Source organism: Hypanus sabinus, chromosome 1 (assembly GCF_030144855.1).
Source record: "Hypanus sabinus isolate sHypSab1 chromosome 1, sHypSab1.hap1, whole genome shotgun sequence".
Taxonomy (NCBI): Eukaryota; Metazoa; Chordata; class Chondrichthyes; order Myliobatiformes; family Dasyatidae; genus Hypanus; species Hypanus sabinus.
In genome coordinates this window covers 51,009,113-51,032,698 of record NC_082706.1, presented here as the reverse complement: position 1 = coordinate 51,032,698, position 23,586 = coordinate 51,009,113, and the positions used below count along the sequence as shown (strand labels likewise).

General features: G+C 42.0%; 2 protein-coding genes across 3 annotated transcripts in view; both read right to left on the bottom strand.

Annotated features, from left to right (window-relative positions):
* The window catches only part of LOC132393750 (uncharacterized), a 429,932-nt gene that overhangs the window by 15,486 nt on the left and 390,860 nt on the right, over nucleotides 1-23,586 (bottom strand). The window lies entirely within an intron of this gene.
* LOC132395542 (interferon-induced protein 44-like) overlaps nucleotides 1-23,586 on the bottom strand; it is a 38,506-nt gene that overhangs the window by 14,634 nt on the left and 286 nt on the right. For both annotated transcript variants that reach the window (XM_059972350.1, XM_059972426.1), the window contains exons 3-5: nucleotides 23,313-23,514; nucleotides 19,207-19,335; nucleotides 84-246 (exon numbers count right to left, since the gene is read on the bottom strand). In XM_059972350.1, the coding sequence (XP_059828333.1) occupies nucleotides 84-246; nucleotides 19,207-19,335; nucleotides 23,313-23,514 (494 nt within the window). The remainder of the gene's footprint in view (nucleotides 1-83; nucleotides 247-19,206; nucleotides 19,336-23,312; nucleotides 23,515-23,586) is intronic.

Below are 23,586 nucleotides of genomic sequence, written 5' to 3'. Positions count from 1 at the left end.
CTGGAAAAGAGAGATGATCCAGATATCAATATGAAGCTGCAACATTGTGACAATGGTTATTCAGACCAAAATAAAGCACTTACACTTCTGTGCCACCATCGTCTGTAACTCCTGAAACTCTGTCATTTTATCATCACTGATGCTGTCCATGGTGTTGATGTCAAATATGAATGCGACTCCATGAATTACATTTTCCGGAATAACGGGATAGCTGGAAATATCTGAGTCAGGGTTGAAACTGTGCAACTGTGTGAGACAATGAAGAACTGGTTACAGAGAGGTTGCAAGAACACTGGTGTTCACACTCACTCAGCACTGAGTTAAATTCTGACTGGAGAGATCAGGCTCATCAGACTAAGCCCAGTGATCAGGGCCACTGATCTGCTGAGATCCATTGGGCCCCAACCTCACTCCTGCTTATGGACTGGTGGGGTCTCTCTGTCCCTGTCAGCTGGGAATGTTGCTCTCTCCAGTTCACTCTTACTCTGCAGTTCTTTTCACTGTGGGTCCACTCTGTCCCCAGGAGCTGTTTCGGAATTCTCTCTCAGCTTCTCAGTACTCAGGCGCTGGTTCTGTCTAATGTGTCAATAATGTTGTTCTAAATGTCAGGGCACAACAGCAAGGCTTACAGGTGAATCAGAAGCTTCTGTGTGAATGAAAGTTTCAGAATGCAGTACAATACAGATCGTTAATCAGTTTGAAACATAATAGAGTCATACATAGAGGCAGTGATCATAAAATGATCGAATTCACTCTGCAATTTGTAAGGGAACAGCTAAAGTCAGTTGTACAGTGGAGTAAAGGAACTCTGGAGGTATGAGAGGAGCTGGTTGGAGGGGAGGCACTACCAGGGATGACAGCAGAACTGCATTGCCTGGAGTTTTTTTTAGGAGTATTTCAGAAGGCACAAGATTGATACATAGCAAAGAATTATTCTAAAGGCAGGATGACACAGCCATACTGACAAAAGGAAATCAAAGACAACAAAAAAGCAAAAGTTAGGGCATATTAGTTGGAAGACAGAAGATTGAGACTCTCTTGAAAAATAGCCAAATGCAACTAAAAAAGCCATAAGAAAAGTCAGGTCACTTCTTATTGTCATTTCGACTGTAACTGCAGGTACAGTATACAGTAAAAACGAGACGTTTTTCAGGACCATGGTGCTACATGAAACAGTACAAAATCTACACTGAACTACGTAAAAACAACACAGAAAAAAACTACACTAGACTACAGAACCTATCCAGGACTGCATAAAGTGCACAAAACAGTGCAGGCAATACAATAAATAATAAGCAAGACAATAGGCACAGTCGAGGGCAATAAGTTGGTGTCAGTCCAGACTGTGGGTATTGAGGAGTCTGATGGCTTGGGGGAAGAAACTGTTACATAGTCTGGTCGTGAGAGCCTGAATGCTTCAGTGCCTTTTCCCAGATGGCAGGAGGGAGAAGAGTTTGTATGAGGGGTGTGTGGGGTCCTTCATAATGCTGCTTGCTTTGCAGATGCAGCATGTAGCGTAAATGTCTGTAATGGCGGGAAGAGAGACCCCGATGATTTTCTCAGCTGACCTCACTATCCACTGCAGGGTCTTGCAATACAAGATAGTGCAATTTCCAAACCAGGCAGTGATGCAGCTGCTCAGGATGCTCTCAATACAACCTCTGTAGAATGTGATGAGGATGGGGGGTGGGAGATGGACTTTCCTCAGCCTTCGCAAAAAGTAGAGATGCTGCTGGGCTTTCTTTGCTGTGGAGCTGGTGTTGAGGGACCAGGTGAGATTCTCCGCCAGGTGAACATCAAGAAATTTGGTGCTCTTAATGATCTCTACCGAGGAGCCGTCGATGTTCAGCAGAGAGTGGTCACTTCGTGCCCTCCTGAAGTCAACAACCATCTCTTTTGTCTTGTTCACATTAAGAGATAGGTTGTTGGCTCTGCACCAGTCCATTAGCCGCTGCATCTCTTCTCTGTATGCTGACTCGTCGTTCTTGCTGATGAGACAAGTCGTGTCATTGGCAAACTTGATGATGTGGTTTGAGCTGTGTGTTGCAGCACAGTCGTGGGTCAGCAGAGTGAACAGCAGTGGACTGAGCACACAGCCCTGGTGGTCTCCCGTGCTCAGTGTGATGGTGTTGGAGATGCAGCTCCCAATCCGGACTGACTGAGGTCTCCCAGTCAGGAAGTCTAGGATCCAGTTGCAGAGGGAGGTGTCCAGGCCCAGTAGGCTCAGCTTTCCAATTCCAGTTTCTGAGGGATGATTGTGTTGAATGCTGAACCGAAATCTATGAACAACATTCAAACGTACGTGTCTTTTTAGTCCAGGTGGGTTAGGGAAAAGATAAAATATGAAGGTAAGCTTCCCGATAACATCAAAGAGGATACAAAAGAACAAAGCAGCACTGTACAGGCCATTCGGCCCACAATGTTGTGCTGACCCTTAAACTCTGCCTCCAAATGATTTTTCTGCTATATAAAGAGTAAGAAAGAGTAGATATTGGACCCTTGGGAAAATGATGCTGAAGTGGTAGTAATAGGGGACTGATGTGGAAGATGAACTGATAAAGTATTTCACATCAGTCTTCAATGTGGAAGACACTAGCAGTATTGCTGGAAGTTCAACAGTGCCGGGGACAGAAGTGAGTACAGTTGCTTTTACTAGCGAGAAGGTTCTTTGGATGCTGAAAGGTCTGAAGGTAGATAAGTCATCTTGTCCAGATGGATGACACCCCAGGGTTTGGAAAGAGGTGGCTGAAGAGATTGTGGAGGCTTTCGCAATGATCTTCCTATAATCACTAGATTCTAGCATGGAACTGGAGGACTGTAAACTACACCTGTCACCCCACTCTTCCCAGAAGGGAGGGAGGCAGAACAAAGGGAGCTATACACCAGTTAGCCCAATCTCAGTGGTTGGGAAGAATCCATTATTAAAGATGAGATCTCAGATCTCAAGAGGCACATATTAAAATAAGCTGAAGTCAGCTCAGTTTCCTTGAGGAAAATCTTTCCTGACAAAACTGTTGTAATTCTTTGAAGAAATAACAAGCAGGATAGACAACATTAGTGGGTGCTGTGTACTTGGATTTTCTGAAGTATATTGGCAAGTTGGCTCACATGACACTGCTTAGTAAGATAAGAGCCTATGCTCTGACAGGAAAGATACTAACATGGATATTGGATTGGCTGAATGTCAGGAGACAAAGAGTGAGAATAGTTGCCTGCGGGTGACTACTGGTTAAGATCACTTCATTTTATATTGGATGGGAATGATTTGGATGTTGGAAGTCATGGATTTGTGGCCAAGTCTGCTGGTGATACAACACTAGTTGGAGGGATTAGAAAGACTGATGAAGCTTTAGACAGATTAAAAGAATGGGCAGAGAAGTGGCAGATGGAATGTAGTGTTGTGAAGTGTATGATCATGCACACAGGTAGAAGGAATAAAAGAGCAGACTATTTTCTAATGGTGGACAAAATTTAAAAATCTGAGGTGATAAAGTACTGGGAGTGTTGGTGCAGGGCTCCCTGAAAGATAACTTGCGGATTGAGTCAGTGGTGAGGAGGACAAATGTGATGTTAGCACTTATTTTAAAACACTAAAATCTGGAATCCCTCTATATCCCTACCATCCATGTGCCTATCCAAACCTCTCTGAAATGTTGAAATCGAGCTCACATTCACTACATGCTGGCAGCTTGTTCCTCACACTCATGACTCTGTAAGTGAAGAAGTTTCCCTCGATGTTCCCCTTCACTTTTCACCTTTCACTCTTAACTCATGACCTCTGGTTGCAGTCCCACCCAACCTCAGTGGACAAAGCCTGCTTGCATTTACCCGATCTATACCCCTCATAATTTCTATAACTCAATGAAATATCCTCTCAGGTCACCAGTGGGCACTCATGGAGTGAGTACAGCTTTGGATTCGCTCCTTTACCTTTACTTTTTTAACCCATGATCACCCTTATTTAACCTATTTTTACCTGCACTAGAAGATTTTTATTACTTTTTTGGACTTATCTTTGAGTTTGCACTGTGAATCTTGAAGAAATGAGTACAGAAATGGCTTTAAGACTGCAAGGGCGAGAGACTGGGAAAGATACCAATGGCAACTGAAAGAAAAAAAAGCCTGAACCCAAGCGTACCGAATTGACTTATGATACCTTGTTGGATCTTTTTAATGAAAATTTTGAAGAACAATGACAAAGTTTTAAAGAGGTTTTAAAGTCCTTTCAGGATTCTCTGGATATGATTGGTCATGAAGTTAAACAGCATCAAACTTTAATTGCAACTCTGCAAGAGGATGCTCGGAAGAGAGATTTGAAAATTGAGAAATTGGAACAGAAATTATCTTCGATGATTAAACAGCTGGAAACACTTAAAGCTAAGAGCTTTGATTTTGAAAATCGATCTTGAAGACAGAACTTACATCGAACAAGGGGATCCCTCAAAGTTTTTTGCTCAACTTTTAAAGGATGCGTTCCTTTCTGAATTCCCAGAGAATCCTCCATTACTGGATCGTGCCCACAGAGCTATGCGCCGATCACCGATTTCTTCATCTAAACCATGAGTTCTAATTGTTTGATTTCACTATATGCATGTTAAGGAGCATCTCTTTCACACTGCTCATCATTTAGGTGTGATTTAGGTGTAATCTTAATTTTCAAGATTTCCATTTCCATCTTGTGGAAGATTACAGTCCAGAAGTGATGAAGGCACGGCTCGCTTTTAAATCTCTGATGTCAGAATATAACGAGAAAAAGCAGCTTAAACCAACGCTTTTATACCCTGCGAGACTTAGAATCTCGCCTTTGGATGCACGACAGAGTATTTTTCTCTCCACATCTGAAACTCGAAGTTTCCTGGATGAGCATTATCCTACTGCTTCAGACTCTTGCCTCTAATAAATGTATGGCTTTTGCAACACCGGCTATGTTTGTTCCTATTCCTTTAAAGTTCATAATCTTTTTATGAAGTCTGATCTTTTTAAGTTTAAGATTTTTGTTTCTGGACACTAATGTAAGTTTAATTCATATTTTATATTTCAATTAAAGTTTTTCTTTGCTGTTGTATTAACCTTTTTAATTTACTTATTTTAACCATTTCATTTTATTTTTCTGGACATTATTATTAGTCTTTTGATGGTGAATTTTTTAATGTTTTTAATATCTATCTTGTTTTCCTCATTTTTCATTTAATTAAGATGGCGGTCTGTTCTCCTTTTTCTAAAACACCCTTTGTTTTTTTACCTCACCATCTGTTTTTGCCTTCTTCTTCACATAATGCCTTTTTAAAATTATAACCTTATTCTTAATTGTTCGGGTTTTCACCCAATTTATAACAGGTACTAATGTTTATATTCTCTTCGTTTTTTTTAGCAGCTTTATTCAGAAGTCTGTTTTACTATAGTGTCTAATTATTTTTTCAGATTTTGGGTGGATCTTTTTTTTAATCTTATATATTTGGAACTGCCTTCTGGAGACACGGGGGTAGATTTATTGTTATTCTTCCTTTTTCTGGCCTCCTTTAGGCTCAGGTTGGTTTTTTTGTTGGTGGAGAGCGGGAGGTTCTTTTCTATTAGTTTTTTCATTAGTATTTCCAGTTTTATAATTTGAGCTGATTTAAAACTACTAAAATGTCCACCGTGTCACCACTTCCAGTTCCTCCCTGTATTTTTATTCCTCTTCCGGGATCATGAGTTCATACTTTGGTTAACTATTTATATACCAAAGGGTTGATTCTAGAAATATGGTTCAGACCACTAATTTTGTCTCTTGGGATACTAATGGCTTAAACCATCCGATTAAACGGAAAAAGATTTTTAAAGACTGAACATGCATATTATTTTTGCACAAGAAACTCATGGGAGGAAAGAGGACAATCAACATTTTTTTAGGTTTTGGAAGGAAAAACAGTACCATTCAAACTTGAATGCCAAAGTAAAAGGAGTTTCAATTTTTATTGACTCCTCTATTACACTTGTTCAACACGATATTATTTCGGATCTGAATGGTAGATTTTTGTTTATTACTGGGTTACTTTTTTTTAATGTTGCTATGGTTAATGTTTATGCTCCAAATGTGAACTATCCTGATTTTTTTAAGTCTTTATTTACTTCTCTACCAAATCTAAATGAATATATGTTGATAATGGGCAGTGACTTTAATTGTTTAAATCCTTTGCTGGATAGAACTATATCCATTCAGACTTTAACAAATAAGTCGGCTGTTTTTATTAATTCTTTTTTGACTGTTTCTGGAATTTTAGATATTTGGACATTTCTACACCCTTAGGATAAAGAGTTTTCATTTTTCTCACATGTTTATCATTCTTACTCCAGAATTGACTCCTTTTTCATTGACTCTCATTTTATTCCATGGTAATTGGTTGTAATTATGACATTATAGTCATCTCTGTTCATGCTCCGATGAAACTTTTTATTAAATTAATGGACACAGATCCTAGTATTAGACAATAGCGATTTGATTCTACTTTGCTTTAAGATCCAGATGTCATTAAATTTGTGAAGGAATAGATTGATTTCTTCTTTTCAACTAATACTACAGGTGAAATTTCCTGCGGAACACTTTGGGACACTTTTAAAGCTTATATACGTGGACAGATTATCTCCTATTCTGTTGGTTTGAGAAAACTTATTAAGAATGAAACTTCTATTGGTTGAAAAGATCAAAGAAATATTCTATCACACCTAGTAAGGAGCTTTAAAAACAAAGAGTTGAGCTTCAAATGGAACACAGTTTATTACTTACATCCTCGATCAAATATCAATTAATGAAAACTATAAGTGAATTCTATATACACAATGATAAATTAGGAAAATTGTTAGCTAACCAATTGAAGACTGCTTCAGTTAAACATCAAATTATTAAGATCCGTAAACAGAATGATGAATTTAAAGTCAACCATGATGAGATAAACAAATCTTTTCAAGGTTTTTATACTTCTCTGTATCACTCTGAATTTCCTCATGATCTCAGTACCATGCATGATTTTTAGGGAAATTGAATTTTCCAAAATTATCACCTGAAGAACATTTAATATTAGAAACTCCTATTATGTATGCAGAAATTAAAGGGTGTTATTTCCTCAATGAATTCCGGAAAAGCACCAGGTCCAGATGGGTATAGATTTGAATTTTTCAAGTTTTTTTTTCTTCTACTCTTTCTCCTTGGTTATGTAGGGTTTTTGAAGAAGCAATTAGAATAGATAAACTACCACAATATTTTTATAGAGCTTCTATTTCTTTAATTCTAAAAAAAATCCTACTGATTGTGCATCCTATAAATCGATATCCCTGTTGAATGTAGATTCTAAGATCTTTTCCAAGATACTGGAGACCAGGTTGGAGAAGGTATTACCTCAAAATATCTGAGGATCAAACTGGATTTATTAAAAACAGTTATTCTTTTTATAATATTAGTAGATTAATGAATATTGTTTATACTCCTTCACATAGCACCCCAGAATGTGCCATTTCATTAGATGCCGAGAAAGCATTTGATAGAGTTGAATGGCCATATTTATTTACTGTGCTTGAGAAATTTAACTTCAGTTCAACATTTATATCCTGGATTAAATTGATATATCATACTCCAGTAGCCTTGGTTTTTACTAACAACCAAAGATCTCCCTTTTTTCGCTTATTTCGGGGTACCAGGCAAGGTTGTCCTCTCAATCCATTACTATTCGATATTGCCTTAGAACCTTTGGCAATTGCTATTGTTACAATCCCAGCCCCCTCCTTTGTGAGAATCACAAGAGCACCCGTCGAAAGGGGGAGGTGGGGTCAGTAGACCCAGTCGGAGAGAGAGAGAGAGACGTGCCAAATTGCAGGTACAGAATAAAGACAACATTGACCATTGTCTCATGGAGACCACGTGAAAAGCCCGTGGGCAAGGTGGGCTGGTTGAGAGAGAGATTGCATCATCCCAACCTGATTGACACCTGCGACCCCGTGAGGAAGTATAAAGGAGAGTCTCAGGGGGACAGCCCCTCAGATGCACCCAGAAGACACGAGAGAGCGATCCCGCAGCAGCGGGATGCCATTCTGAAGGAAGCCACGTGCGTTAGATTCCGGGATTGGAATCCGTGGCTGGAATCACAGGAAACCGCTTTTAACTAACATCGGGGAGAGGAAACCAACGCTCCCCCGATTTCACGGAAGATTCATCAAGACTCGGCAAGTTCTTTCTCTTCTCCCCCAATCTCTCTCTCTCGGTCGCCCCACGTGAAACCCAGCGATTTGCAAAGGGCTGAGGCCGACAGCCTTCTGAGTGACTTTTATATTTCCAATGGACAATCTATTAACCCCTAGACATCAGCAGAGCTCACTTAATAATGATGATTAATAATATACCCGCGCTTTAGATTGAGTGTTGACAATGTGCCCTATCTGAATGTATGTATTAACCCTACTTTTGTGTCCCTTTACGAATAAAACGTTTGAAAATAGTGACAACAGACTTCAACAGACCTCTCTATCTTTGCTGGTAAGTTATCCAGTTATGGGATACGTAACACTATTAGAGAATCACCTAATATTTTTGGCATTACTCGTGGGATGGATATACATAAGTTATCATCATACGCAGATGACTTGTTATTATATATATCTGATCCAGAGAAATCCATTCTTGCAGTTATATCACTGTTGGCTCAGTTTAGTAATTTTTCTGGTTACAAATTAAATCTTAATAAGAGTGAACTGTTCCCCCTAAATATGCAGGTTCCAATTTATGGAAATTTACCTTTTAGATTAGTTACTGATCACTTTACATACTTAGGGATTAAAATTACAAAAAAAACATAAGGATTTATTTAAGGCTAATTTCTTACATTTAATTGCTCAGATTAAATGTCTGTTTACTAAATGATCACCACTGTCTCTATCATTGATAGGTTGGATCAATGCTATTAAGATGATTATTTTATCTTACATCTTATATATATTTCAAGCGGTACCAATTTTTATTCCAAAATCCTTTCTTGATAATGTTGAATCAAAAATTTCTTCTTATACATGGCAGAATAAAAATCCTAGGTTAGGTAAAAGATATTTACAGAAGTCAAAAAAAGAAGGTGGATTGGCATTGCCAAATTTTAGATTTTATTACTGGGCAATTAATATCCAATATTTGAAATGTTGGTTATGGGATTTGGATTAATCTCCTAGCCATCATTGAGTAAATTGGAAATTAAATCTATACAAGTGTTTTCACTGGGTTCTATCTTAGGGACTTCTCTTCCTTTTGTTTTTTCTAAATTGCAAAAACAAATTGACAATCCGATAGTTAAATACACTCTACACATATGGTTTCAATTTTGGAAATTCTTTGGGTTGAATCTATTTGTTTTACCAATTTCTATTGTATCTAATTTCTTTTTTCATCCCTCTACTATGGACCAAGCCTATTTAGCTTGGAAGACTAAAGGTATACTCCGAATTTCTGATTTATTTTTGGATAATTGTTTTATGTCTTTTGAACAATTATCCAATAAATATAATTTGCCTAGATCCCATTTTTTTTTAGATATTTACAGATTAGGAACTTTTTAAACACTGTACTTCCTACCTTTCCAAACCTGGATTCTATGGGTATTTTGAAGAAAATTCTAGAACTAAATCCTTTTCAGAAAGGTGTAATAGCAAAGGTTTACAATATAATTATGACAATATGTTCAGAGGTTTCTTATAAAATTAAGAATGTTTGGGAAAGGGAACTTAAGTTTACCATTCCTATTGAGAAATGGGAAAAAAATTCTTCAACTAGTTAATTCATCCTCTACAATATATACACAATGCTGGAAGAACTCAGCAGGTCAGGCAGCATCCTTGAGAAAAGAGCAGCCAACATTTCGGCCCGAGACCCTTCATCAGGAATGGGGGTGGGGGGAATGAGAGAGCCAAAGCCCAGTAATAGAGATTGGGGAGGGGGAAGGGCCTAGAGGCGTCAGGTGGAAAACCGATCAGAGGAAAGATAAAGGGGGGAGGGGAGGGGATAAGCATGAAAGAACTGTATAAAGAAGCAGAAAGTTGAAAGGGGAGAGAGGCAGAAAGGGACCTGGGAGAGGGGAAGGGGGAGGGGAAGGGAATTACTGGAAATTGGAGAATTCAATGTTCATACCACAAGGCTGGAGGCTACCCAGACGGTAGATGAGGTGTTGCTCCTCCAACCTGAGTTTGGCCTCATCATGGCAGTAGAGGAGGCCATGTATGGACATATCTAGATGGGAATGAGAGGCAGAGTTGAACTGGGAGGTCCTGTCTATTGTGACGGACGGAGCGGAGGTGCTCGACGAAGCGGTCCCCCAATCTGCGTCGGGTCTCGCCGATGTAGAGAAGGCCGCACCCAGAGCACCGGATGCGATAGACAACTCCAGCAGACTCACAGGTGAAGTGTTGCCTCACTTGGAAGGACTGTCTGGGGCCCGGAATGGTGGTAATGGGGGAGGTGTGGGGACAGGTGTAGCATTTGCGCTTACAGGGATAAGTACCAGGTGGGAGGTCTGTGGGGAGGGACGTGTGGACCAGGTAGTCATGGAGGGAACGATCCCTGCGAAAAGCTGAGAGGGGTAGGGAGGGAAAGATGTGCTTGGTGGTGGGGTCCTGTTGAAGGTGGCGGAAGTTGCAGAGGATAATATGCTGGATCCGGAGGCTGGTGGGGTGGTAGGTGAGGACAAGAGGAACCCTCTCCCTGTTGTGGTGATGGGAGGATGGGTTAAGGGCTGAAGTACGGGAAGTGGAGGAGATGCGGGTGAGGGCATCTTTGATGACGCCAGAAGGGAAACCACAATCCTGAAAGAAAGAGGACATTTGAGAAGTCCTGGAACGGAAAGCCTCATCCTGGGAGCAGATGCAGCGGAGACAAAGGAACTAGGAATAGGGAATGGCATTTTTGCATTGGGCAAGGTGGGAAGAGGTATAGTCATGGGAGTCAATATGGGGATCTTGACTATATTTCTTCCCACTCTGCCTCTCTCCCCTTTCAACTTTCTGCTTCTTTATCCCTACAGTTCTTTCATGCTTATCCCCTCCCCTCCCCCCTTTATCTCTCCTCTGATTGGTTTTCCACCTGGTGCCTCTAGGCCCTTCCCCCTCCCCTAACTTACTGGGCTTCAGCCCTTTCTTCCCCTCCCATTCCTGATTAAGGGTCTTGGCCCGAAACGTTGGCTACTCTTTTCTCATGGATGCTGCCTGACCTGCTGAGCTCTTCCAGCATTGTGTACGTATTCTTTGATCCACAGCATCTGCAGTTGTATTTTTGTGTTTTATTTCATCCTCTATACGTTCCAAACATTCATTGATACAGTTTAAAGTTGTACACAGGGCTCATACATCCAAAGATAAATTAGCTTGTTCTTATTCCCACATTAATCCTGTATGTGACAGATGTCATTTTGAGACAGCCTCTCTAACTCATATGTTTTGGTCATATCCATCTCTGGAAAAATATTGGAAAGATATTTTTGATATTATTTCTACAGTATTGAGTATCGACTTACAACCTCGCCCAGTCACTACAATTTTTGGTTTACCAATAATAGAGTCAATTCATTTATCTCCTTCTGCTTGTCAGATAATTACATTTCTTACACTAACGGCTAAAAGGTCTATTTTGTTCAATTGGAAAGAGATTAATCCCCCTACCACAGTTCATTGGTTTTCTCAGACTTTGTTATGTCTAAATTTGGAAAAAATTAGAAGTGTCATATATGATCCTTCTATTAAATTTGAAAAGACCTGGAGGCCATTCATTCCATATTTTCATATGATGTAATTTAACCCTGTTCCAAACCTATTTCTTTTTGTTTCTGATTATATAAATGTAGAGAGGATCGGAGTTGATGACACTTATGATTCTTTTTCTTTTCTTAGATATTATAAACAGCCCATGTTTCTTTACTTTTCTTTTTTTTATAGTTAGTGGTTAGCTTGTTAGAGTAGTTTCTTTTCTTAGATTTTTTTGGGGTATAATTTTTTTTTCTCTTTTTCTGTTTTTTTCCCATATTGTTATACCTAGTTTTTTTTTTGTCCTGTTCATATTATATTTGTAGCATGTATGATTTTGGGAGACTTAATTCTATTGTACCTATGTTTATGATTCCTTCTATTTTAATTTTTAATTTTGTAATCCCAATAATTATGTATCAATTTTTGATATCTTAATATTTGATATTAATAAAAAGATTGAAAAAGACAATGAAATATCCTCTCAATATTCTAGGTCATACGGGATAAAGTCCTAACCTATTCAATCGTTCCTTATAACTGAGATCCTCCAGACTGGACAACATCCTTGTAGATTTTCTCTGATCTCATTTACGGTACATATTTCCTGTAGGTTGCTGACCAAAACTGCACACTATACTCCAAATTAGGCCTCACCAATGTCTTATACAACTTCAACATGACATCCCAAATCCTGTACTCATTGATTTATGAAGGCCAATGTGTTAAAAGCTTTCTTTACAACCCTATCTATGATGCCACATTCAACAAATTACGGATCTGTATCCCAAGGTTCCCTTTGTTCTACTACACTCCTCAATGCCCTACCACATACTGTGAAAGAACTACTCTGGCTGGCCCTACTGAAGTGCAAAAAGCCAATGTCTCATCCAATTTACTACCTCATATTGAACGCTGAGCGACTGAATCTTCTTGTCCAACCTCCCATGCCGAATCTTGTCAAATGCCTTGCTAAAGTCCATGTAGAGAACTTCTATTGCCTTTCCTTTATCAACTTTCCTGATAAATTCCTTGAAAAACTGTATATGATTGGTTAGACATGATCTAACAAACAGGAAGTCATGCTGGCTATCTTTAATATGTCCATATCTATAAAAATACTTATATATCCAGTTCTTTAGAATATCTTCCAATAACTTTCCCACAACCAATATCAGACTGACTCACCTACAATTTCCAGGTTTATTTTTGGAGCTTTTGTTAAGCAGCAGAACAGCATTGGATACCCTCATCCTCTGGTACCTCTCCAGTTGCTAAGGATGATGTAAATATCTCTGCTATGGTCCTGGCAGTTTCTGCACTGGTCTCCCGAGTGTCCACGGGAACACCTTGTTAGGTGCTGGGAACTTATTCACCCTGATATGCCTAAAGATAGTAAACATCTTTTCCTCTATAATCTGTACAGGGTCTATGAAGTTGATGCTGCTTTGCCTCAATTCTATAGACTCTGTGTCCATCTCCTGAGTAAATACAGATGCAAAAACTGTTTAAGATTCCTCCATTTGTTTTGGCTCCACATTCACCATTCTGATCTTCCAGAGGACCAATTTTGCTGCTTACAATCCTTTTGTTCTTAATATATCTGTAGAATCCCTTCCGATTTCCCCTCACCTTGTCTGCAAGAGCAAATTCATGCCTTCTTTTAGCTCTCCTCATTTATTTACTGAATGTTCTCTTGCATTTCTTATATTGCATAAGAACCCCATTTCTTCATCCCTGCCTATATTTGCCATCCACCTCCTTTTTTCTCTTAGCCAAGTTCTCGATATCTCTTGAAAACCAAGGTTCCCCACATGAATTATCTCTGCCTTTTTTCTCACAGGCATATACAAGCTTAGTTCTCTCAAAATGTCGCTTAGAGATTTCTCTCAAAATGCAGCCTGTTACAGCCGCTCCGACTAGTTTTCTTACTTTTCTAACCTACATTATTTGTTCTTTTTTCTTTCACGGTAACACGTCAAAGCCGCACCCTCTCTAACATGCTGGTGGAGAGAGTTTTATTCTGGTTTTTAGCGCTGGAAATATTTACATTCGGACACGTCTCATTTGCGGAGCAGCTGCATGGTCGAATTGTATATTCCGGGGACCTGCTGATCGCGCTTAAGCCGGCCGGTTTAGTGAACAGAGCGGCGGATACCCCTGCTGAAATCTGAAGGAAAACACACCGAGGATGCAGAGGGGGATCATAAAGGTGAGGGAGAAGGACCAGGACGAGACAACAGAGACTTATGGAGAAGAGGAGTTATAAGCCGTGTCTCCCCTCTCTCGTTATGGGCAATGTGAGGTTGCTGGGTAGTAAAATGGACGAGTTGACAGCGCTAGCCAGGAGTCAGAGGACTTTTTGGGAGAACAGTGTTATGTGTTTTACTGAAACATGGCTGCACGAGGACATACCGGACCAAAGTGTTTCCATCGAGGGCTTCCAGACCGTTCAGACCAATCGGAATTGCACTGAGAGCAGTAAACGTAAAGGAGAGGGGCTTGTTGTTCTGGTTAACAATAGATGGTTCAATCCTGGTCATATTACGATCAAGGAACGTGTTTGTAGCCCGGATATTGAACTTTTTGCTGTTGGACTCCGACCATATTATTTGCCAAGGGAAATCTCACATGCAATTGTGGTTGTTGTGTACATCTCTCCCTCTGCCAATCCGACGTCGGCATGTAACATCATTCACACTGTCACAGCCAGACTACAAACCCAGCACCCGAGTGTCCTCATTACCATCTCGGGTGACTTCAACCATGTTACCATGGCTAGAACACTGCCCAACTTCACGCAGTATGTCAGCTATACAACCAGAGGGGAGAGGGCCCTGGACTTTATGTATGCTAATGTTAAGGATGCATATAGCTCCTCTCCCCTCCACCACTGGGAAGGTCAGATCACAATCTGGTGCATCTCAAACCCTGCTACATGCCTCTGGTGAAGAGTAAACCCGCAACCTCGAGGTCAGTGAGGAAATGGTCGGGGGAGGCTTATGAGGCACTCCAGGGTTGTTTTGAGGTGACAGACCGGCAGGCTCTCTGTGAGCCACATGGAGAGGACATTGATGGGCTCACAGAGTGCATCTCTGGTTACATCAACTTCTGTGTGGACTGCAATGTTCCGGCAAGAACCGTCCTTTGTTATTCAAATAACAAGCCATGGGTAACAAAGGACATTAAGGACATCAAGGACATCCTGAACGCTAAAAAGAGGGTGTTTAGAGATAGAAATAGGGAGGAGCTGAGGACATTATAGAGGGACCCAACAGCTGAGATCAGGGAGGCTAAAGACAGGTATAGGAGGAAGCTTGAGTGGAAACCAGCAGAACAGTATGAGAGAGATCTGGAGTGGGATGAGGACCATCACTGGGTTCCAGCAAGCTAGCAACAGAGGAGCTGAAGGCAGTGTGGACAGGGCCAATGAACTTAACCTGTTCTTCAACAGATTTGACACTGTGGCCCCTGCCCACCCCCCACATGATTCATCTGTTGTCGGTCCCCTAACAACACATACTCCACTCTCTCCTCCTACCTCTCCTCACAGCCCCCCACCCTGCTCTCATGACTACACCCCTCCCACACCTGAAACCGCCACAGTGGGTTTCACAGCTGAACAGGTGAGAAGGCAGCTGAAACGTCTCCACCCAAGCAAGGCTGCAGGCCCGGATGGTGTCAGCCCCAGGGTGCTCAAAGCCTGTGCCCCCCAGCTACGTGGAGTACTTCACCATGTCTTCAACCTGAGCCTGAGTCTCCAGAGGGTTCCTGTGCTGTGGAAGATGTCCTGCCTCGTTCCTGTACCGAAGACGCCGTGCCCCAGTGGCTCCAATGACTACAGGCTGGTGGCATTGACCTCCCACATCATGAAGACCCTGGAGAGACTTGTTCTAGAGCAGCTCTGGCCTATGGTTAGGCCACACTTAGATCCCCTCCAGTTCACCTATCAGCCCCGACTAGGAGTTGAGGATGCCATCGTCTACCTGATGAACCGTGTCTATGCCCACCTGGACAAGCCGGTGAGCACTGTGAGGGTCATGTTTTTTGACTTCTTCAATGCGTTCAGCACCATCCGCCCTGCTCTGCTGGGCGACAAGCTGACAGTGATGCAGGTGGATGCTTCCCTGGTGTCATGGATTATTGATTAACTGACTGGCAGACCACAGTACGTGCGCTTCAAACACTGTGTGTCAGACAGAGTGGTCAGCAGCACTGGGGCTCCACAGGGGACTGTCCTGTCTCCCTTTCTTTTCACCATCTACACCTCGGACTTCAACTACAACACAGAGTCTTGCCATCTTCAGAAGTTTTCTGATGACTCTGCCATAGTTGGATGCATCAGCAAGGGAGATGAGTCTGAGTACAGGGCTACGGTGGGAAACTTTGTCACATGGTGTGAGCAGAATCATCTGCAGCTTAATGTGAAAAAGACTAAGGAGCTGGTGGTGGACCTGACGAGGGCTAAGGCACCGATGACCCCTGTTTCCATCCAAGGGGTCAGTGTGGACATGGTGGAGGATTACAAATACCTGGGGATACAAATTGACAATAAACTGGACTGGTCAAAGAACACTGAGGCTGTCTACAAGAAGGTTCAGAACTGTCTCTACTTCCTGAGGAGGCTGAGGTCCTTTAACATCTGCCGGACGATGCTGAGGATTTTCTACGCATCTGTGGTGGCCAGTGCTATCATGTTTGCTGTTGTGTGCTGGGGCAGCAGGCTGAGGGTAGCAGACACCAACAGAATCAACGAACTCATTCGTAAGGCCAGTGATGTTGTAGGGGTGGAACTGGACTCTCTGACGGTAGTGTCTGAAAAGAGGATGCTGTCCAAGTTGCATGCCATCTTGGACAATGATTCCCATCCACTCCATAATGTACTGGTTAGACACAGGAGTACGTTCAGCCAGAGACTCATTCCACCGAGACACAACACTGAGCGTCATGGGAAGTCATTCCTGCCTGTGGCCATCAAACGTTACAACTCCTCCCTCGGAGTGTCAGACACCCTGAGTCAATAGGCTGGTCCTGGACTAATTTGGCATGATTAACTTATTATTATTTATTTATGGTTTTATATTGCTATATTTCTTCACTATTCTTGGTTGGTGCGGCTGTAACGAAACCCAGTTTCCCTCGAGATCAATAAAGTATGTCTGTCTGTCTAAAGGCCTACCACTTAATAAGTTCACCTTTGCCAGGAAACAAAGTTTTCCAATTGACATTTGCCGGATAATTTCTGTTCAAAATTAGCCTTTCCCCAAATTAAAATCTCAACCTGCGGACCAGACCTAGCTTTTTGCATATTTACCTTAATTCTAATGGTATTGTGTAGAGGTGTATGGGGTGTGAGGGTGGGTAGCACCTCTGGTGGTGGACTTGTCAAGCTCCACCCACAGCCTGCTCATCAACCTTTATTCCCCACCTGCCACCCAGGTGGCTCCAAGTAACTGTTTGCATGTGACAGTGGCCACACCCCGGTACACCGTTTGATAGGTGGGCTCAACCAGTTGAGGTAACCGGGAATCTCCAATCCCGGAGAGGTAGGGATATACCTACCCTTACATTCAAAGCCAGTTCCTGTGGACTGGGTGGATAAGATCAGCTACGAGATCCGTCAGCCAAGAAGGTGGTGCTGCAATACTTCCTGGAGAGCAAAGGGCCACGACAAGACACAAAAGACACACGGATATCCACTGCAGCCGAGGAAGTCTCCATTCGTGACAATTTTTCATACCATTGGACCAAGATTTTTGAGGCTGAGAGAGTGGAACTGCCCCAGTGGAACAGTTTTCACTACAAAACTTCTTCCACATAGTTCTAAGACATTGCTGGAAATGATGGATAGCCAACACAATGGCAATTTGGTCATGATGCAAAGTGTTCCCCTGCACAACTTCTGTCACCTGCCCTGTTTCATCCCCTGATAGCTGATACAGTTTCACACACTGTTTCACTGGGACTGCTATGTACTGATTAAGGAAACTTCCCTGAACACATTGGACAAACTTAATCCCATCAAGCCTTCTTACAGTATGGCATTGTTTCATACAACAGCCTGTGATTCCCTCACTAATTTGTTCCTCCAAATCCCTCGGCCTGTTGGATGATCTGTAATATAACCCCTTTCACATGGTCATGCCTTTCTTACTGCTCAGTTCCACCATGTCCCATGTGTCACTCCAGAACTAATCTCTATCACTGTCCCTGTATGTTACTCCAGGACTAATCTCTGTCACTGTCCCTGTGTGTTACTCCAGGACTAATCTCAGTCACTGTCCCTGTGTGTTACTCCAGGACTAATCTCTGTCAGTGTCCCCGTGTGTCACTCCGGGACTAATCTCTGTCACCTTGTCCCTGTGTGTTACTCCAGAACTAATCTCTATCACTGTCCCTGTATGTTACTCCAGGACTAATCTCTGTCACTGTCCCTGTGTGTCACTCCAGAACTAATCTCTATCACTGTCCCTGTATGTTACTCCAGGACTAATCTCTGTCACTGTCCCTGTGTGTTATGCCAGGACTAATCTCTGTCACTGTCCCTGTGTGTTACTCCAGGACTAATCTCTGTCAGTGTCCCCGTGTGTCACTCCGGGACTAATCTCTGTCACCTTGTCCCTGTGTGTTACTCCAGGACTAATCTCTGTCACTGTGTTCCAGTGTGTTACTCCAGGACTAATCTCTGTCACTGTCCCCGTGTGTTACTCCAGGATTAATCTCTGTCACTGTCCTTGTGTGTTACTCCAGGACTAATCTCTGTCACTGTCCCTGTGTGTTACTCCAGGACTAATCTCTGTCAGTGTGTCCCTGTGTGTTACTCCAGGACTAATCTCTGTCACTGTCACCATGTGTTACTCTAGGACTAATTTCTGTCACTGTGTCCCCGTGTGTTACTCCAGGATTAATCTCTGTCAGTGTCCCCGTGTGTCACTCCGGGACTAATCTCTGTCACCTTGTCCCTGTGTGTTACTCCAGGACTAATCTCTGTCACTGTGTTCCAGTGTGTTACTCCAGGACTAATCTCTGTCACTGTCACCATGTGTTACTCTAGGACTAATTTCTGTCACTGTGTCCCCGTGTGTTACTCCAGGACTAATCTCTGTCACTGTGTCCCCGTGTGTCACTCCAGTACTAATATCTGTCACCGTGTCCCTGTGTGTTACTCCAGGACTAATCTCTGTCTCTGTGTCCCTGTGTGTTACTCCAGGACTAATCTCTGTCACTGTGTCCCTGTGGGTTACTCTTTGATTGCTTTTCTCCATGTATTTCTGTGTAACTTCATTTACAGAGTGCAACACTTTCGCTGCATCCCATTGGAATCAGGCCCCAGTCTTCTGAGCACTTCAGTTTTGTGAGAAACTAATTTGGGCCCATTTCTCCTTTCCCTTTCCGAGTTTGCTCAGTGTTTTATGAAACTCCAGTCGTGCGTATCAGAGATGCGAAGTAACTGAGAAAACTCACGTCTGTTCCTTTGGGAACTCTTCCTTCCAGGATCATCTGTAACACTCTCTTTTTCAGATCTGTTGTCTCCATTACATTCCATCCAGCAGAATCCCAAAATTTTAGCTTCTGTGCTCTGTAGGACCTGAGCTGTGAATTTTCAAAAAGATAGACATTATTATGGCTTCTTTGATGGTGAGTGAAGTTCTGTGTGTTGTAGGACACACGTCAATCAATGTTCACACAGCAAGATCCCATCAACAGAATAGTGAGCAACAGAGTATCTGCTTTTGCTTTGTTGGATGACAGCACAAAATGCAGATCGAGACACGGAGCACGACCTTCTTTTCCCTCAATGATGGGATATCCCAGGACACAGGGGAATTCCATTTCCCCCACTGTCATGGAACTGTTTACATCTCCGTCAGAGATCAAATGAATCATTGGTGTAAGGACCCTGAGACACTCTGACTGCAGTAAATATATCCAGGATTACTATGTTTAAATCTCTGGATTCCTCTTTCAATCTGCAAACATCCAGTTCACTGAGGAATCCAGATTAATACGGACAGTCTGGGGTGAGAGAAACAGAGAATGTGGAGGATACTCGACAGATCTGGCAGCATCCATGGAGAAAGGAACCGGGAATGTTCTCAAGAGAATGAAACTGGAGAATGACTGCAAGATGGCTTTTTAGAGAAATGTGGTCGAGCCCACATGAGAAAAGGTAATTCTGGATTAGGTGTTCTGAAATTAATCAGACTTTATTAAGAAGTTTATGGTAAAAGAACCCTTAAGAGGTAGTGTTCATAAGAAGATTGAATTCACCCTGATGTTTGAGAAAGATAAATTAAAATAAGGTGTTTTATTATTACAGTGGAGCAAAGGGAATTACAGAGGCATGAGAGAGGAGCTGGCCAAAGTTGATTGGAAGGGGGACATGAACAGGGCTAATGGCACTTCAGCCCTGACTGGAGATTCTGAGAGTAATTCAAAATATGCAGGATAGATTCATCCCAAAGAAGGCATACACTCAAGCGGGGAGGTAACGGGATAACTGTAACTTACAGGAACTGTCAAAGACAACAGAAAAGAGAAAGAGAGAGCATAAAAAGTGAAAAGTGAAAAAAATGAAAGAGAGCAAAAAAATTGTAGGAAGTTAGAGGTTTGGGAAGATTTCCAAAATCAACAAAAGGAAACTGAGAAGTTGTAACTTCAAGGAAGTTACCAGGAATGTGATGGAAGCAAAGCAGTGGATGTTGTCCACATAACATTTCACAAGGTCCTGCATGGGAGTTTGTTAAGAAGGTCCAGTTGCTCAGAGATCAAGATGAGATAGTAAATTGAATTAGACATTGGATTTGTGGGAGAAGCCAGAGAATGGTAGTATGGTAGAATGGTAGAATGGTGCCTCGCTGGAGCACTGTGACTAGTGGTATGCTGCAGGGACCGATGCTTGGTCCATTGCCGTTTGTCATCTGTATCAATGATCTGTATGATAATGTGGTTAACTGGATCAGAAAATTTGCAGATGACACCAAAATAGGGGAATAGTGAGAAAGGCTATTATGGCTTTCACAGTGATCTGTACTAGCTGGAAAAATATGTTGAAATTTAATGCAGACAAGAGTGAGGTATTACACTTTGATAGGACCAACCAGTGTAAATCTTACACAGGGAACAGTTGGCCAGAAAGGAGTGTGGTGGAATAAAGGGATCTGGAAATGCAGGTCCATAATTCATTGAAAGTGGTGTCACAGGTAGTTAAGGTTGTAATAGACGCTCTTGGCAAATTGGCCTTCATAAATCAATGTATTGAGTATGGAAGATGGGACGTTGTGTTGACATTTTATAACATGTTAGTGAGGCCTAATTTGGAAGAGTACAGACTAAATTTACAAGGATGTTGCCGGGTTTGGAGGATCTGATTAATGTAGAGATTTGATAGGTTAGACTTTATTCTTTGGAATGCAGAAGATTAAGAGGAGATTTGAGAAAGGTATACAAAATTATGAGGGGTATAGACAGATTAAATGCAAGCAGGCTTTTTCCACTGAGGGTGGGGGAAACTTCAACTAGAGGTCATGGGTTAAATGTGAAATGTGAAGAGTCTAAGCAGGACATGAGGGAAACTTCTTCACTCAGAGTGTCATGAGAGTATTCAAAAAGCTGCCAGCACAAGTGGTGCATGCAAGCTCAGTTTCAATGTTTATGAGAACTTTGGATTGGTACATGGATTGTAGGGATATGGAGGGCTAAGATCCCGGGGCAGGTCGATGGGAGTAGGCAGTTTAAATGGTTCAGTCTAGATTGGATGGGCCTAAAACTTATTTCTCTGTTATGACTCTATAACTCTAACTGAAAAAGCCATAAGGATAGAAAAGATTAAATAAGAAGATAAGCTATCCAGTAATATAAAAAGGATATGAAATAATTTTTCAGATATATAGAGTCAAAGAGATGTAAGAGTTGATATCAAATAGCTGGAAAATAATGCTTGAGAGGTAGTAATGGGGAACACAGGAATGACAGATGAACTCAGTAAATATTTTGCATCAGTATTGACTGTGGAAGACACCAGCAATACACCAGAAATTCAGAAGTGTCAGGGGCTAGGAGTAGAGAAAGAAGGTGCTTGGGAAGTGGAGAGGTCTGAAGGTAGATGTAATGTAGACCAGATGAATTGCAGCCCAGAGCTCTGAAATGGGTACCTGAAGAGATTGTGGAGGCAATGATTGGTAGTGATTTGAAGAAACACTCAATTCTAGCATGATTCTGGAGGAATGAAAATTTGCAAATGTCACTCCATACACCCACTCGTCAAATCTTAAACTTCAAAGTTCAAAGTACATTTATATCAAAGTATGCATACTTTATACAACCTTGAGATTTGTCTTCTAACAGGCAGCCACGAAACAAAGACACCTAAAAGAACCCATATATAAAGAAGACTGTTGACACCCAATGTGCAGAGAAAAAACACATCATGCAAACGATAACCACAAGCAAATTGCACTCCGAACCAAAGGCTGCAAAGAGAGATCATAGTTCAGCACAGAGTCGAGTCCTGGAACAGTGATCTGAACTCTGAACTGCCCATCCCTCGCCTCGGGCCCTGACACCCAAACCTGTTCAATCTGACCTGGTGCCTAAATCAACGTCCAAACATCGAGTTCAATCATCTGGAAATGCTCTTGGGGCAGGGCCCCAGTGCCTTGATCTGGCCTGTACCTGAACTTCGCAATTCCACCCCCCACTTAAATCTCCATCCAGGCGTCAGGTTCAATTTGCCTCAGTACGGTCTGGGACCTGGACACCACTGTATCAATCTGTCTAATTTCTTCTACAGGATCCCTGTTTCCCCAGAATGGCCTGTCCCTCCAACTATGTTCATATTGTCCACAAATCTGGCCACTAAGCCAATAATTCCATCATCCAAATCATTGGCAAACTACATGAGAAGAAGCAATCCCAATATCGACCCTTCTGGAACACGATTAGTCACCGGCAGCCAACTGGGAAAAGCACCATCCATTCCAATACTTTGCCTCCTGCCAGTCAGCCCATCTTCTGTCCATGCTCATACCTCTCCTGTAACACCATGGGCTATTAACTTGTTTAACAGTTTCATGTGTGACTCCTTGTCAAAGGCCTTCTGAAAATCTAATTAACAGCATCCACTGACTCTCCTTTTGGTATCTTACCAGTTATTTCCTCAAATAATTACATCAGAATTGTCAGGTAAAATATCCCCTGACCTTGGCCTATTTTGTCCTGTGCCTGCAAGACTATCAAAACCTTTTCCATAATAATGGAGTCTAGCATTTTCCCAACCACTGAACTCGGGCTAGTTGGTTTATAATTTCTTGTCTTTTGCCCCTGCCCTCCCTTCTTAATTCCCAGCAAATTGTTCACTGGTTATTGGAACATGTATTTAAATGGCACCTTTCCCAGTCTCGGGACCTCCCAGGGTGTTCTCCACCCAATAGTTTGGAGTGAGGCTTGTTAAACCATTTACTGCCTCTGATGTGGTCACTGGGGTACATCACGGAGACAGAAAATGGGCAATGAATTCATGGTGAATACATCGTTTTGTACAGTCCGTGTGTTTATGTTAAAGTGTGTACCTCTGGTGTGAGAGATTTGGGATCGTCTCCCGTCGGGACACAGGTTGTGGTCGCTCCTTTTGGATCCAGAGCGGAGAGGAATGTGTTGATGGTCGATGATTTCCCAGCCCTAACCATGCCGAAGAGTAGGATGTTTATATAGCCTCCGTCGCCCTCAGGAGGGTTGTAGTTACGCACATAGTCCCTCAGAGTGTCCAGATTCCTGACAAAGACAGAGACAAGCATCAGCTGTCTGGGTGAAACGGGTTAACGAAAACATCACAGTTACCTGTGT